Source organism: Zophobas morio, unplaced genomic scaffold (genome assembly GCF_036711695.1).
Source record: "Zophobas morio isolate AGI-343-1 ecotype UQ-CSIRO unplaced genomic scaffold, CSIRO_AGI_Zmor_V1 ptg000004l, whole genome shotgun sequence".
Classification (NCBI taxonomy): Eukaryota; Metazoa; Arthropoda; class Insecta; order Coleoptera; family Tenebrionidae; genus Zophobas; species Zophobas morio.
In genome coordinates this window covers 3,747,597-3,766,080 of record NW_026972109.1, presented here as the reverse complement: position 1 = coordinate 3,766,080, position 18,484 = coordinate 3,747,597, and the positions used below count along the sequence as shown (strand labels likewise).

General features: G+C 32.6%; 1 protein-coding gene across 1 annotated transcript in view; it reads right to left on the bottom strand.

The window, feature by feature from the left end:
* Positions 1-17,720, bottom strand: part of LOC135134161 (uncharacterized) — a 53,026-nt gene extending 35,306 nt beyond the window's left edge. Inside the window, exons 1-2 of the mRNA XM_064062784.1 lie at positions 17,624-17,720; positions 9,093-9,282 (exon numbers count right to left, since the gene is read on the bottom strand). Coding sequence (XP_063918854.1) covers positions 9,093-9,274 — 182 coding nt within the window. The 5' untranslated portion in view covers positions 9,275-9,282; positions 17,624-17,720. The remainder of the gene's footprint in view (positions 1-9,092; positions 9,283-17,623) is intronic.
* Positions 17,721-18,484: the final 764 nt, after the last annotated feature.

Here is an 18,484-nt window from a genome sequence, read left to right as displayed (position 1 = left end):
GTCGAGGCGTGTCTTTGCAGGATTTATTAAGATTATTGGCTTTGCAGGATTTTTTCTGCGTGCTGACGAAAACAGAAATTCAAAAGTAACGACTTGTTTGAGTGTGATCCGAATAGGTAAAGTGGAGACGCCGACGAGATAAAAAAGAGGAAGGGTTTTCGTGACGGTGACCGATAGAATTGGAAATTTAACATGCGATTAAATTCGGCTTTTACAGCTACGCGCTCCGACTTGCTAATTTATACATGAACATAACCGTTCGTCACGTCGTGGAACTTGACAGACAATTGAGAGAAATTCATCGGCACGGGGAAAATCGAAGGGGATGATCACATATGCGGCGAATTTATATGCAAAATTCTAGTTAGTATTCGATGACAATAGCGTAACGTGAACATGAAACACCGACGTACGTCATCAGGCCCACGCATTAGCACGGTTTAATATTGCCGTTACAAAGGTTAGGACATTATGAGAATGTGAAACCACGAATGTGTTACTGCCGTCACAATTTCATCCCTGTTGCTCAACTTGTCATTAAACTCGTCTTTGCAAAACTAGAGTTATTAATTACTCAGTTCACTGAACACTTTCTGTTTTTGTTCGTTCGTTCCTACAAAACTTGAATTATCTCCAAGTTTTGCTGGGTAAACGCTGTTTAAAATATTGAAACTGTGTAACCGCTAGTGCTTTTAGCTTGAAACTTATTTTTCCTTTTCTCAATTTTACGGACTTTGAGCACTTTTTGTGAAAAACCTAGAAAAAATCTTAAACTTGATCCGAAGACTCGTTTTTTAATTATTCGTGCTTAAAATCAAATTTTTCGAATATATCAAAATTTATCATATTTCATTTGGGGGATTTTGAAACAATGCTAGGTGATATTGTTGAAGTGATCTTTTCCACAATTTTTTGGTAATTTGTTTGCCAATTTTTTGGAAAAGTTAAAAATTTCAAATTATACAACAAACATATCAGGGGCATAGATCTCTAAGAGCTAAATCGAAGAAAATATGTGTCACGTGTTTCGGACTAGAAGTTCACTAAAAAGAATTTTTTGTTATTTGTTTGAATGATTGGAAAAATAAAAAAATTCAAATCCTGTCAATTATTATTATTGATTTTATCTTCAAGTAGGTGAAAAATCGTTAAAATGGGTCCAATTGACCGAGAACTAGTGTCAAATTGTAGATAATTTTCCGATAATTACGAATCTGAAATCACCATCCGGATACCTAGTCTAATAAACGTGAAAAGTGAGTTTACATTTTTCAAAATTTTTTCAAAAAAGTGGTTACAAAGACTGCAATTGGCTAAAAATTTACGTCCAACTTTAGTAAGCTCCCGGTAATTATGATTTCGAAATCACTGTCACGATGACTATTCAAATAAATGTGAAATATGAGGACAAAATTTTCAAAATTTTTCCAAAAAATGGTCAAAATGAGTTCAATCAACTGAAAACTGATGTCAAATTATAGACAAGCTTCCAGGAATTATGATTCCGAAATCGCAGTCACGATATTTATACAAATAAATGTGAAACCTGTGGTTAAACTTTTCAAAATTTTTTCAAAAAAATGGTCAACATGAATTCGATCGACTTAATATTGGTGTTAAATTATAGATAAGCTTCCGGTAATTATGATTCTGAAATCGCCGTCACGAAATCTATTCAAATAAATGCGAATGATAAGGTCAAAATTTTCAAAATTTTTCAAAAAAAATGGTGAAAATGAGTTCAACCGACATAAAATTGGCGTCATATAGATATTTTTTCGGTAAATACGAATCCGGAATCGCCCTTACGATATCTATTCAAATAAATGTGAAACATGAGGTCAAAATTTTCAAAATTTTTCAAAAAAAATGGTCAACGTGCGTTCAGTCGACTGAAAATTGGTGGCAAGTTATAGATAAGCTTTCGGTAATTATGATTCCGAAATCGCCGTCACGAAATATATAGAAATAAATGTGAAAGACGAGGTCAAAATTATCAAAATTTTTTCAAAAAGATTGTCAAAATGAGATCGATCGACTTAAAATTGGCGTCAACTTATAGATATCGTTTCGGTAAATACGAATCCGGAGTCACCCTCACGACATATCTTCAAATAAATGTAAAATATGAGTTCAAAATTTTCAAAATATTTCCAAAAAAATTGACAGAATGAGTTCAATCGACTTAAAATTGATGTCAAATTATAGATAAGCCTTCGGTAATGATGATTCCGCAATCGGCTATTCAAATAAATGTGAAGGATGAGGTCAAAATTTTCAAAATTATTCGAAAAAAATTGACCAAATGGGTTCAATCGACTGAAAATTGGTGTCAAATCATAAATAACCTTCCGGGAATTATGATTCTGAAATTGCCGTCACGAAATCTATTCAAATAAATGCGAATGATAAGGTCAAAATTATCCAAAATTTTTCCAAAAAAATGGTGAAAAAGTTCAATCGACATAAAATTGGCGTCAAAGTATAGACATTTTTTCGGTAAATACGAATCCGGAATCGTCCTCACGATATCTATTCAAATATGTGAAACATGAGGTCAAAATTTTCAAAATTTTTCAAAAAAAATGGTCAACGTGAGTTCAGTCGACTGAAAATTAGTGTCAAGTTATAGACAAGCTTCCAGGAATTATGATCCCGAAATCGCAGTCACGATATTTATACAAATAAATGTGAAACCTGTGGTTAAACTTTTAAAATTTTTTCAAAAAAATGGTCAACATGAATTCGATCGACTTAATGTTGGTGTCAAATTATAGATAAGCTTCCAGTAGTTATCATTCTGAAAGCGCCGTCACGAAATCTATTGAAATAAATGTGAATGATGAGGTCACAAATTTTTCAAAATTTTTCCAAAAAATGGTTAAAAGAAGTCCAGTCGACTTAAAATTGGTGTCGAATTACAGATAATTTTCCGTTAATCGCGAATCCAAAATCACCCTCACGATCCTTACTCAAAGTGAGTTGAAAATTTTCAAAAGTTTCAAAATTTTTCTAAAAATGGTTAAAAGAAGTTCAATTGACTGAGAATTGGTGTCCAACTATAGGTAAGCTTCCGGTAATTATGAATTCGAAATCACCGTCACGATGTCTATTCAAATGAATGTGAAATATGAGGACAAATTTTTCAAAATTTTTCCAAAAAAATGGTTAAAAGGAGTTCAATCGACTTAAAGTTAGTGTCAAATTATAGATCATGATCCGTTAATCACGAATCCAAAATCACCGTGATGATACTTATTCAAATAAACGAGAAAAGTGAGGTCCAAATTTTCAAAATTTTTTCAAAAAAATGGTCAACATGAATTCGATCGACTTAATATAGGTGTCAAATTATAGATAAGCTTCCGGTAATTATGATTCTGAAATCGCCGTCACGGAATCTGATGAAATAAATGTGAATGATGAGGTCAAAATTTTCAAAATTTTTCCAAAAAATGGTTAAAAGGAGTCCAGTCGACTTAAAATTGGTGTCGAATTACAGATAATTTTCCGTTAATCGTGAATCCAAAATCACCGTCACGATCCTTACTCAAAGTGAGTTGAAAATTTTCAAAAGAATCAAATTTTTTCTAAAAATGGTTAAAAGATGTTCAATTGACTGAGAATTGGTGTCCAATTATAGGTAAGCTTCCGGTAATTATGAATTCGAAATCACCGTCACGATGTCTATTCAAATGAATGTGAAATATGAGGACAAATTTTTCAAAATTTTTCCAAAAACATAGTCAAAATGAGTTCAATCAACTGAAAATTGATGTCAAATTATAGACAAGCTTCCAGAAATTATGATTCCGAAATCGCAGTCACGATATTTATACAAATAAATGTGAAACCTGCGGTTAAAATTTTCAAAATTTTTTCAAAAAAATGGTCAACATGAATTCGATCGACTTAATATTGGTGTCAAATTATAGATAAGCTTCCCGTAATTATGATTCTGAAATCGCCGTCACGAAATCTATTGAAATAAATGTGAATGATGAGGTCAAAATTTTCAAAATTTTTCCAAAAAATGGTTAAAAGGAGTCCAGTCGACTTAAAATTGGTGTCGAATTACAGATAATTTTCCGTTAATCGCGAATCCAAAATCACCGTCACGATCCTTACTCAAAGTGAGTTGAAAATTTTCAAAAGTTTCAAAATTTTTTCAAAAAATTGGTCAAAATGAGTTCAATCGACGTAAAATTGGTGTCAAATTACAGATAAGCTTCCGGTAATTACAATTCCGAAATTGCAGTCACGATATCTATCCTGATAAATGTGAAATATAAGATCAAAATTTTCAAAATTTCTCCGAAAAAAATGGTCAATTTGAGATCAATCGACTGAAAACGGGTGTCAAATTATAAATAACCTTCGGGGAATTATGATCTATTCAAATAAATGGAAATGAGGTCAAAATTTTCAAAATTTTTCCAAAAAAATGGTGAAAATGAGTTCAATCAACATAAAATTGGCGTCAAATTATAGATATCTTTTGGGTAAATACGAATTCGAAATCGCCCTCACGATATCTATTCAAATAAATGTAAAAGACGAAGTCAAAAATTTTCAAAATTAAAAAAAATATGCCAAAATGAGATCGATCGACTTAAAATTGGTGTCAAATTATTATAGATAAGCTTCCGGTCATTGTGATTCCGAAATTACCGTCAAGATATTTATTCAAATAAATGTAAAAAATGAGTTCAAAATTTTCAAACTTTTCTAAAAAAATTGTCAAAATGAGTTCAATAGACCTAAAATTGGTGTCAAATTATAGATAAGCGTTCGGTAATTATGATTCCGAAATCGATGTCACGATATGTATTCAAATTAATGTGAAAGACGAAGTCAAAACTTTCAAAATTTAAAAAAAAATGGTTAAAAGTAGTTGAATTGGCCGAAAATTGGCGTCAGGTTATAGATAAACTATCGTTAATCACGAATTCAAAATCACCGTCACGATACTTATTCAAATAGACGTGAAAAGTCAGGTCAAAATTTTGAAAATTTTTCCAAAAAATTATCAAAATGAGTTCAATAGACATAAAATTGGTGTCAAATTATAGATAACCTTCCGGTAATTATGATTCTGAAAACGCCTTCACCAAATCTATTCAAATAAAAGTGAAAAATGTGAAAGATGAGGTCAAAAAATTTCAAAATGTTTCCAAAAAAAATTATCAAAATGAGTTCAATCGACTTAAAATTGGTGCCAAATTGTAGACAACCTTTCGGTAAATGCTAATCCGAAATCCCCTTCAAATAAATGTCAAACATGTGTTCAACATGTTAAAAAAAATTTTCCAAAAATATGGTCAGCATGAATTCAGTCGACTGAAAATTAGAATCAAATTATAGATAAGTTTCTGGTAATTACGACTCTGAAATTGTCGTCAGAGGATATCTATTGAAATAAACGTGAAAAGTAAAGTCAAAATTTTCAAAATTTTTTCAAAAAATTGTCAAAATGAGTTCAATCCATTTAAAATTGGTGTCAAATTATAGATAACCTTCCGATAATTATGATTCTCAAAACGCCTTCACCAAACTTATTCAAATAAAAGTGAACGATGAGGTCAAAATTTTCAAAATTTTTCAAAAAATAATAGTTAAAATGGATTTAATTCGTCGAAAATAGGTGTCAAATTGTAAATAATCTAATTGCGAATCCAAATGAACGCGGAAAATAAATAAAATTTTCAAAATTTTTCCAAAAAAATAGGTACACTGGGTTCAATTCACCGAAAACTGTACATAATTTTCCGATAATTACAAATACGAAATCGCCGTCTGGATATCTATTTAAATAAACATGAAAAAGCAGTGTACAATTTTCAAAGATTTTCCAAAAAGATTATTAAAATGGCTTCAAGAGGCTGAAAGCTGGTATCAAATTGTACATGATTTTCCGCAAATTAAGAATCCGAAATGGTGGTCCTAAATGTATTCAAATAAACGTGAAAAGTGAGTGCATAATTTTCAAAATGTTTCCAAAAAAATTGTTAAACTGGGTTCAATTCACCGAGAATTGATATCAAATTGTAGATAATTTTCCGATAATTACAAATTCGAAATCGCCGTTTGGATATCCATTTAAATAAACGTCAAAGGTGAGTGTACAATTTTCAAAATTTTTCCAAAAAATTTGTTAAAATGAATTCAATTTACCAAATTTTGGTGTCAAATCGTAAATAATCGTCTGCTAATTACGAATCCAAAATCACCTTCACAACATCTTGTCAATTAAACGTAGAAATTGAGTTTAAAATTTTCAAAATTTTTCCAAAAATATGGTTAAAATAGCTTCAATCAGCTGAAAATTTTTATTAAATTATACATAAATGTCCGTTAATTAGGAATCCGAAATGGCGGTCCTGACATCTATTCAAATAAACGCGAAAAGTGAATGTATAATTTTCAAAAGTTTTCCAAAAAAATTGTTAGACTAGGTTCAATTCACTGAAAATTGATGTCAAATTGTAGATAATTTTCCGACAATTACAAATGCGAAATCGCTGTCTGGATATCTGTTTAAATAAACGTGAAACGGGAGTGTATAATTTTCAAAAATTTTCCAAAGACATTATTAAAATGGCTTTAAGCTGCTGAAAACTGTATCAAATTGTACATGATTTTCCGCAAATTAAGAATCCGAAATGGCGGTCCTAAATGTATTCAAATAAACTCGAAAAGTGAGTGTAAAATTTTCAAAATTTTTCAAAAAAAATTGTTAAACTGGGTGCAATTCACCTATAATTGATACCAAATTGTATGATTTTCCGATCATTACAAATCCGAAATCGCCGTTTCGATATCCATTTAAATAAACGTCAAAAGTGAGTGCAAAATTTTCAAAATATTTCCAAAAAATTTGTTAAAATGGATTCAATTCACCAAATTTTGGTGTCAAATCGTAAATAATCGTCTGCTAATTACGAATCCAAAATCACCTTCACAACATCTTGTCAAATAAACGTAGAAATTGAGTTTAAAATTTTCAAAATTATTCCAAAAATATGGTTAAAATGGCTTCAATAAGCTGAAAATTTGTACTAAATTGTACATAAACGTCCGTTAATTAGGAATCCGAAATGGTGGTCCTGACATCTATTCAAATAAACGTGAAAAGTGAATGTATAATTTTCAAAAGTTTTCCAAAAAAATTGTTAGACTAGGTTCAATTTATTGAAAATTGATGTCAAATTGTAGATAATTTTCCGACAATTACAAATCCGAAATCGCTGTCTGGATATCCGTTTAAATAAACGTGAAAAGGGAGTGTACAATTTTCAAAATTTTTCCAAAAATTAGTTAAAATGGATTCAATTCACCAAATTTTGGTGTCAAATCGTAAATAATCTTCCACTAATAATGAATCCGAAATCACCATCACGACAGCTATTCAAATAAACGTGAAAAATGAGTGTGAAATTTTTAAATTTTTTTCAAATAATGGTTAAAATGTGATCAATTAGCTGACGAAATAATCCACAAACTGATGCTGCAGACAATTTTAGAGATCGAAGTTGGCTGCAAGGAATTTTTTATATTTTTTGGAAGAATTGTCTGGAAGACCAAAAATTTCTAATCTTCTCAGCTATCCAAAAAATGTAATTTATCTCCGGACGGAGATTATACCCGGAAACTGAAAACTATATATTACGTAATAGACTTTTTTTAAGGACGTATTCAGTGTCACTCCGGAAAAACTGGCTCTTCAAAAATTACAAAAAAAATTGCTGTCATGCAGAAATGCCGTGTCTATAAGAAAAAAAATCTGAAAACCGATAGAACGACTTGTTTTTAAATTATCTGTGCTCAACATAAAATTTTTAGAAAATCTCAAAATTTGCCATATTTTGTCTGTCGCCACAGATGACTTTAACAAATATTATAGCGCACCCTGACGCCGGTCCTGCCCAAAAACATCACCCAACTCGCGCGATCCATAACTCGCAATAAATGTTATTTAAACCGTACCCGCATTCATTCATGCCAGTTATTCGTCAGTGCGGTTTCATCGTCGGACAATAGTTTTTTAAATTTCCACAGCGCCGAAAAAACCCTCAGTGTACAAGTCATCCGACGCAAGATAAACTATTTTCCGTTTTTACAACCCGCATAGTTCGAACGCAGCTTCCAGCTGCAACCGGACCACAACTGTTTGCCCCACTTCGACAACAAAAAGCATCGATGTGCACACTCCGAAAAACAGCCCAAACTTTCACAATGCAAGAAAAATATTCGCGGAAAGTAAAATATTTTATTAATACCATCTTTTATTTTCGTATTGTTGCGGAATGAAAGTCTCTCGTAAATCATCTTAATTTGATCGTTAAGGGCATAATTTTGTTACTACTGTGACCATCTGTGACAATAACAATGCTTTCAGCTATTCTGTTCTAATCTTGGTAATGTTCATGATTTGAAGGAGACGGCTTTTGATCGATCCGTCTCCCACTAATTCGGGTTTATTGTTGGAGCACTAAATTAAATGTAAACAGAATAAAAATGTGGAGAAATTCGAAATTAATCACGTTATGGCTCGACGTGCTGGTGGGTTTTAATTGGGTCATAAATTAGTAATGTGAATAGTGTAACCGTAAGTTTTAATTGCTCCAATAGGAGTTATTCGGAAATTTTTTATCTTTATTCGTCCGTCTCTCTCACCCCGGGTGGAAATTGTTAACACTGAATCAATCGAAACACACTTCACAGTTTAATCCGCGACACAAAACAAAGTTTTACGTTTCTTTCTTTAACAGGAACAATTTTAAGTCCGAAAACTAATTAATCAGCGCCATTTTCTCAAACTTGATAGAAAAATCGTCTATAGAACCGATTCGTGTGACCCTTTGTCGCACCCAGCTATCCCCTTTAATTTTAAAATCGCTCCTTTATGTGAATTCCCGGGGGATTTTTCAGTCTTTTGGAACGTTAATTGTTATTATTCCCATTATGGGGCCATTAAAATCGCTTTGTAAACCGACCCGAGCGGCACGCAGCGTTTAAACTTCTTAAGTAAAGTCCTTGTCAGGTGTTAAAATTTCCATTAGAAGAGTTTGCTTGCGGTTGCAACTACTTACGCTGGTATGTGAGGGTGATAATAAGTTCCTGCCGGGTTCCGGGTTTGGCTGACGGCTTGATGTTTCCTCCGGTAGAGTTCCGTGAGGTCCGACGCAACGTGCACGTGAACGTCTGACGGACAGTCGCTCTCGGAGAGTTCTTGCTCTTCTGTCACATATTGAGAGACATAACCGTAAGACATCGTCGAAACTGGAAAACACGGAATGAAAAATTTAGATTCGTGCTCGGAAACGTCGATAAAAGTTCTGCGGAACAAGTTTGGAATTTTTTGCATGTGGGCAGAGGGAAGTTTGGAGCTTGTTAAAAGTTAATTGCACTGGTGCACCGTCGAGAATTTCTTTAAAGAGAAGTTTTGCCACAATAATTAAGTGTAATTGAATTTTTATCGAAATTGGATAAGCAGGAAGTTGGAGGTTTATTATAAAAGTTTCCATGTAAGTTCGAGGTGCAGCGTTCATTGAACATGTTTCTGGAAAGGCGGGTGAGTGTGGGTAATTCGCCGGAGGCAAAAATTGCATCAAGGCGGAGAAAGGGAAATAAATTGGTTCAGATTGAGGAGGGAGCTATGGTTGATCTAATTTGGGGGCTTAATTTAAACTTCTTACCTGTCCTGAGACAATAAATGATTTACACTTTAGAGAGGCACAGGAAGTGGGTAGAATTTCAATGCGAGGTAGAGATACGCGAAAAAATTAAGGCTCTTTTGTCAAATTATATTATTTAAATAAAAATTGTATCAAAGACAGATCTTCAAGACTCCGTGGCTGTCTTTGATTGTGTTCTTTGTTGCTGTTTCGGTTTTATTTAAAGACGTGAGTGATGAGAATCTATTCTAGAATCCAAAAAATTGGCCTATAGAATTACACATTACTTTTCTCAGGCCTGAATCGGTGTTCTGATATTGCATTGTACATAATCTTCCACTAATTAGGAACCCGAAATGGCAGTCACGACATCTATTCAAATAAACATGAAAAGTGAGTGTATAAATAATTTTCAAAATTTTTCCAAAAAAATGGTTAAAATGGGATCAACTGGCTGAAAATTGACGTCAAATTGGCGATAATCTTCTGTTAATTATGAGTCCGAACTCACTGTCACGACCTCTTTTCAAATAAACGTAGAAAGTGAGTGTAAAATTTTCAAAATTTTTCCAAAAAAATGGTTAAATGGCATCAATCGGTTGAAAATTGGCCTCGAATTGTTGTTAACAATCAGCTAATTAGGAATTTGAAATCGAGGTTACGATGTTTATTCAAATAAACGTCAAAACTAAGCGTCCAATTTTCAAAATTTTTCCAAAAAATGGTTTAAATGGGGTCCATTGGCTGACGAAATATCGACAAACTGATCCTGCAGACAATTTTAGACATCGAAGTTGAGTGAAACGAATTTTTGGTATTTTTTGGAACATTGTTTGGAAAGCCAAAAATTTCGAATCTTCTCAATTATTGAAAAAAAAGAACTTTATCTTCAAGTAGATGAAAAATCGAAGAATCTCGAAGTCGATACGGTAACTGATTTATGAAATATTCGTGCCCGAAATCAAATTTTATAATTTTTCGAAGAAGCTGGACTGTACGTTATGAGGAAGAAAACTTCAGATTAATTTGTTTTTTAAATGTGAAGAATCTTTTTGAAAGCAACAATTTGTTAACTATAGAAGCCACGAATTAACGTGCGAATAATTTAGAAACGACAAATATTTATGACACTTTTTCCACATCGAACGTCACACCGCACCCCGAAGCCGGTCCTGCCCAAAAAATAATTCCCAGGTCGCGCGATCCATAAATCGCCATAAATGTTATTTAAACATGCCCGCATTCATTTATAGTACCAATCTTCGAGATTCTTAAAAATTACTTTAAAAACAAGACAAACAGGGATCTTCGAGGTTCTTTCAAACTACTTCAAAAATGATACATAGAAAGACCCCCGAGATTCTTTCAAATTACTTCAAAAATGAGAAAGAGGTCCCCAAGATTCTTTCAAACTACTTCAAAAACCATAAAGGGATCCCCCAGATTCTTTCAAACAATTTAAAAGAAAAACACACAAAGGTCCATGAGATTCTTTCAAATTACCTAAAAAAAATACAAGGGATTTTCGAGATTTTTTCAAACTACTTCAAAACTAATACACAGAAAGATCCTCGAGATTCTTTCAAATTACTTCACAAACCAGAAAGAAATCCCAAGATTCTTTCAAACTACTTTAAAACAAGACAAAAGAGATCCTAGAGATTCTAATAACTTGTTTCAAAAACAAGGGAACAAGGCACAGAAAGATCCCCAAGAATCTATCAAACTACTTAAAAACAAAGCACAAGAATTTCCCGAGATTTTTTCAAATTTCTTTAAAAACAATCTACCGAAAAATCCCAGAAATTTTTTTAAATTACTTTAAAAACAAGATAATAAATCCTCGAGATTCTTACAAATTACTGTAAAAACAAGTTAAGCAGGGATCTCTAAGACTCTTTTAAACTACGTAAAAAACAATACACAGAAAGATCCCAGAGATTCTTTCAAGTTATGTACTTTAAAAACCAGCAATGGATCCTAAGATTCTTTCAAACTACTTCAAAAACAAAACAAAAGGGGTACCGGAGATTTTTACTTATTACTTTAAAAACAAAACAAGGGATCTCCGAGATTCTTTCAAATTACTTCAGAAACCAGAAAAGGATCCTCAAGGTTCTTTCAAACTACTTAAAAAAAACACATAAGAATTCCCCGAGGTTCTTTAAAATTACTTCAAAAATAAGATAAAAAATCAATCTTCGAGTTACAAATTATTGTAAAAATAAGACAAGCAGCGAGATTCTTTCAAAATATTTCAAAATCAATACACAGAAAGATCCCAAAACTCTGTCAAATTACTTCAAAAATCAGAAGGGGATCCAAAGATTCTTTCAAATTACTTCAAAAACAAAAGAAAAGGGGTCCCCGAGATTCTAAAAACTTGACTCAAAAACAGTGCATACAAAGATCCTCAAGATTCTTTCAAACTACTTAAAAAAAAAACAAAAAGTCCACGAAGTTCTTTCAAATTAGTTCAGAAACAAGAAAAGGAATCCTCGAAATTCTTTCAAACTTTCAAATTACTTCAAAAGTAAGGCTCAAGCTATCTCAAAAGCAAAGCACAAGCATTTCCCGAGATTTTTTCAAATTTCTTAAAAACAATACACAGAAAAATCCCAGAGATTCTCTTAAATTACCTTAAAAACAAGACAATGAATCCTCGAGATTCATCCAAACTACTTCAAAAACAAAACACAAGAGGTACCGGAAATTCTTACAAATTACTATAAAAACAAGAATCTTTCAAACTACTTCGAAAACAGTACACAGGAAGATCCACGAGATTTTTTCAAATTACTTCAGAAACCAGAAAAGGATCCGCAAGGTTCTTTCAAACCACTTAAAAAAACATATAAGAATTCCCGAAGGTTCTTTCAAATTACTTTAAAAATAAGATAAAGAATCTTCGAGATTCTTACAAATTATTGTAAAAACGAGGCAAGCAGAGATCTTCGAGATTCTTTTAAACTACTTCAAATACAATACACAGAAAGATCTCCAAGATTCTGTCAAGTTACTTCAAAAAACAGAAGGGGATCCCACGATTTTTTCAAACTACTTAAAAAAAAAACGCGAGTTTCTTTTAAATTACTTCAAAAACAAGAAAAGGAATCCTCGAGATTCTTTCAAGCTACCTCAAAAACAAGACACACATTTCTTTAAAAACTATACAGAGAAAAATCCCAGAGATTCTCTTAAATTACTTTAAAAACAAGACAATGAATCCTCGAAATTCTTTCAAACTACTTCAAAAAAATACACAGAAAGATTCCGGACATTCTTTCATATTACTTCAAAAAGCAGAAAAGGATCCAAAAGATTAGTTCAAAACCACTTGAAAAAAGATACGCTGTGCCCGAGGTTCTTGCAAATTACTTCAAAAACAAGACAAAGAATGCTCGTGTTTCTTACAAACTATTTTAAAAACAAGACAAGGGATCTTCAAGATTCTTTCAAACTACTTCAAAAAGCGTAAACAGAAAGATCTCCGACATTCTTTCAAATTACTTCAAAATGCAGACAAGATTCTTTTAAAAACAAGGTAGAAAACCCTCCAGATTCTTACAAATTACTGACAAGGAATCTCCGAAATTCTATCAAACTACTTCAAAAACAATACACAGAGAGATCCCGGACATTCTTTCATATTACTTCAAAAACCAGAAAGGGATCCAAAAGATTCGTTCAAAACCACTTAGAAAAAAACCAAGCTCTGCCAGAGGTTCTTGGAAATTACTTCAAAAACAAGACAAAGAATCCTCGTGATTAGTACAAATTACTTTAAAAATAAAACTAAAGTGGCCTTTAGTTAATAACTTGATTCATAAATAGTGCACAGAAAGATTTCCGATATTCTTTCAAATTACTTCAATAACTAGAAAGGAATCCCCAAGATTCTTTTAAAAACATGATAGAAAACCCTGCAGATTCTTACAAATTACTGTAAAAACAACACAAGGAATCTCCGAAATTCTATTAAACTACTTAAAAAAAAATACACAGGAAGAACCCCAACATTCTTTCATATTACTTCAAAAACCAGAAAAAAATCCAAAAGATTCTTTCAAAACTACTTAAAAAACACACAAGCATTGCCCCAGGTTCTTTCAAATTACTTTAAAAACAAGACAAGAATTCTTGTGATTCTTACAAATTACTTCAAAAACCAGAAAGGGCATCCCAAGATTCTTTCAAACTACTTAATAAACAAAACAAAAATGGTCCCCAAGATTCTAATAATTTGTTTCAAAAACAATGCACAGAAAGATCAGCGAGATGTTTTCAAATTACTTCAAAATGCAGAAAGGGATCCCCAAGATTTTTTTAAACCACTTCAAAAATAAAACTAAAGCGGTCCTCGAGATTTTAATAACTTGTTTCATAAATAGTGCACAGAGAGATCCTTGAGGAGATTCTTCCAAACTACTTCTAAAACAAAAAGGGGTCCTCGAGATTCTTTCAAATTACTTCGAAAACTAGGAAGGAATCCCAAGATTCTATCAAACTACTTCAAAAACAATACACAGGAAGATCCCGAGATTTTTACAAATTACTTTAAAACAAGACGAGAGATCTACGAGATTCTTTCAAACTACTGCAAACACAATACACAGAAAAATCTCCAAGATTCTTTCAAATTATTAAAAAAATAACACAAGGAGTCCCTAAAGTTCTTTCAAATTACTTCATAAGCAAGACAAGGGATTTTTAAAGATTTTTTCAAATTTCAAAACTAACACACAGGACAATCTCCGAAATTCTTTCAAATTACTTTAGAAAACACAAGGTTCCAAGATTCTTTCAAACTACTTCAAAACAAAAAAAAGGGATCCTAGACATTCTAATAACTTGTTTCAAAAAGAAGGCACAGAAAGATCCTCAAAATTCTTTCAAATTACTTCAGAAAAAGCAAAAAAATTCTCCGAGCTTGTTTCGAATTGCTTCAAAACTAAAACAAAAGCGATTCTAGAGATTCTAATAACTTGTTTCCAAAACAAGGCACAGAAAGATCCGAAAGATTTTATCAAACTACTTCAAAAAAAACAAAAAAATTCCCCGAGCTTGTTTCATGTTACTTCAAAAACATAAAAAGGGATCCTGGAGATTCTTTCAAATTACTTCAAAAGTAAGGCCCACAGGGAGCTGTGGAGATTCTTTTAAGGTACCTCAAAAACAAAACACAAGGATTTCCCATTTTTTTTTATTTTTTTTTTAAAAACAATACACAGAAAAATCCCAAAGATTGCTTTAAATTATTTTAAAAACAAGACAATGAATCCTCGAAATTCATTCAAACTTCAAACTTCAAAAACAAAACACAAGGGGTCCCCGAGATTCTTTCAAACTACTTCAAAAACAAAACACAAGAGGTGCCCGAGATTCTTTCAAATTACTTCAAAAACCAGAAAGAAATCCTCAAGGTGCGTTCAAACTACTTAAAAAAACACACAAATGTGCCGGAAATTCGTTCAAATTACTTCAAAAATAAGATAAGGAATCTTCAAGATTCTGTAAAAACACGACAAAGCAGGGATCTCCAAGATTCTTTTAAACTACTTAAAAAACAATACATAGAAATATTCCAGACATTCTTTGAAATTACTTCAAAAACCAGAAAGGGCTCCCAAGATTGTTTCAAATTACTTCAAAAACAAAACCAAAGGGACCCCCGAGATTCTAATAACTTATCTCGCAAACAATGCACAGAAAGTTCCTCAAGATTCTTTCAAAACAAAAAGTCCCCGAGGTTCTTCCAAATTACTTAAAAAAAAAGAAAAGGAATCCCACCGATTCTTTCAAATATTCAAATTACTTCAAAAGTAAGGCCCACAGGGGGCCGTCGAGATTCTTTCCAGCTAACTCAAAAACAAAACACGAAAGTTTCGCGAGATTTTTTCAAATTACTTTAAAAACAAGACAATGAATCTCGAGATTTTTTCAAACTACTTCAAAAACAAAACACAACAGGCACCGGAGTTTCTTACAAATTACTTTAAAAGCAAAACAAGGTATCTCCGAGATTCTTTCACACTACTTCAAAAACAATACACTGGAAGATCCACGAGATTCTTTCAAATGACTTCAAAAACCAGCAAGAGATTCTCAAGGTTCTTTCAAACTACTTAAAAAATAAAACTAAATGATACTCAAGATTTTAATAACTTGTTTCATAAATAATGCACAGAAAGATCCTCGAGATTCTTTCAAATTACTTCGAAAAACAAAAAGGGGTCGTCGAGAATCTTTCAAATTACTTCAAAAACATGAAAAGGAACCCCAAGATTTTATAAAACTATTTCAAAAACAATACACCGTAAGATCCCCAACATTCTTTCATATTACTTCAAAAACCAGAAAAAGATCTAGAAGGTTCTTCAAAAACACTTAAAAAACACACAAGCTCTGCCCGAGGATCTTTCAAATTACTTCAAAAACAAGACAAAGACTCCTCGTGATTCTTAAAAATTACTTTAAAAACAATACACAGAAAGATCCCCTAAATTCTTTTAAAGTACTTCAAAAACTAGACACAAAAGAGGTCCTCGAGATTCTTTCAAATAACTTCAACAACCACTTCAGAAAAAATTTTTGAAAAATGAGGTGAATAAAATATATTGGATCATTCATATTTTTTTTTAATCACCCTGTACAAGTAATCATAAAAACAAATATGGAGTCATAAAATTTTACATACGATTTATTCGGCAAAATTTTGAGATGGCGTCATTAATTTTTTGGAAGGTGGTAAACGTATAAATTTTGATTAAGGAATAAAACGTCTGCAGTTTCAAGTTATAACTTCGATGTTTTTTCCCAAAAATCTGGGTATCTCGAGTAAAATTTCAGTACAGATTCATAAACTACACGTATAGGCGTTATTTTATAAAATTTAAAACACATTCATTATATACAATCTTAGTGTTATTCATCACACACATAAAATTTGACAACAATCCATCTACAAGAATTCTGTTCGTACAAGAAGAGACAGGAGAAAAGCAGCAAAGGATAAAACAAATAATTCAAGAAAATCACAATTCAAGAAATTGTGATTTTAATAGGTATGATCTCGGTAGATCTGGATTGATTTAATCTGACCCAATTTGCTTTAACTTGACCTGATCTGGCCACAGTTGACCTAAGTAGAATTGATTTGGCTTAAATTGACCTAATATGACTTAACCTGACATGACCTAACCTGATCTGACTTTAATAGACTTGACTTGACTTGATCCATCTTCACTTTATCGGATGTGACCTGACTAGGATCTCTCCTGACCTGATTTGAAATGATCCGGTCTGACTGATTTGACCTCGCTTAACCTGATCTGACCTGAACTAACTTAATCTGCTTTACGACTCTATTCTAATACAGAAAACAAGAAAATGAAGGAGGAAACAAAATGAACAAATGAAAAAGCACCGTAAAGATTAAAAAGTAATCAATTATAACTTGTAAGCACATCACAGTTTGCAGATAAACTGGAATAAATTCTGTGTTCATTCTATACCTCATACAATCAATCCATCAACACAATTCGCTTCCACTTCACTCAGCTTAACAATACACATAACCTACACAAATCCTATCCACTGCGCCAATTAAAACTCCTCGAAAAAAAATTCCCGTACATACAGAAGGTGAAAGCAAACTTTAATATTGTTCCTTCGCACGAGCAAAAAAGTTCTTTTATGCGTAAGGTTAGTTCAATAGCCTTAATGCACGAAGCGATGCAAACTTAAATTGATAGCGCCCGCTGAATAAAAATTCCATTTGCTATAATGCAGGGCCGAAACTTTTTAATTCGCGTCTTCGTTGACAAGTTGTCGGTTGCAGGACCTCATTGTTGGCCAAATAAAGATTAGACGGGCGAACTTTTAACGCTTCGTGATTTCGGCTGACAAGGATGCGAGGCTACTTTAATGGAATTAATGCGGTTTACCTTAGGACGGTTCAAGTGCTGGGGCGAAGTATTACTGTGCACTGATTCATTTATTAAACTAGAAAAAAACGTCGAAAAAATACTGACACTTCGCGGACATGACGGAAACCGACGTGATTATTTTAACCCCAAGGTGGCACCGTGACGGGGCGGATCTTCGCAGAGGACACGTTTTTGCGGCGTCGGCCCAAATTGGATTAAATGTTATTAAGGCGAAAACAACTGATTTTATTATTAGATGGGAAAGTTTAATTTGTTTTACGGCCAACTATTTGGAGCGACCGGGGGCGAAATTTCAATTAAAAATTGAATAATTCATTAGTGTTTGCAGCGTATTACACCCCCGAGTGAAAGTCACAATTGTGCAAACTGTTCTAAGCCGGCTATTTATGGGCTTTCAAGTCGAGGTTTCAATAAGGGGATTCGAAGAGCGAAATATGCGAAAATGACGGAAAGTCGGCCTAATTTCGGGGTTCTTTTAATTAATAGCCGAAATAGGCATTTTTCGTTAATACCTCATGTTTCTAGGATTATCGAATCGACGTCAATCGCTCGACAATTAAATTTGTCGATAGGGAGTGTAAATTACAGCAATTACGCTACACTGAAACTTATGGGGCAATATTGGATTCCGACTAATTATTATTGAAAAGCATTTTATAACATGTACTACTAAATAATTACTAAATATGGGATTCAAATCAAAACAATATTTTAATCACCACTGAACCATCATATGTATTATAAATAAATCTCGAAATGATGTAATTAAAACGTCCCGAAACAAATTTCCTTGTTTGACAAATACTTGCCCCCGATTAATTACAGATTTCATCCAGATAAACATCCATCCAAGTGGCA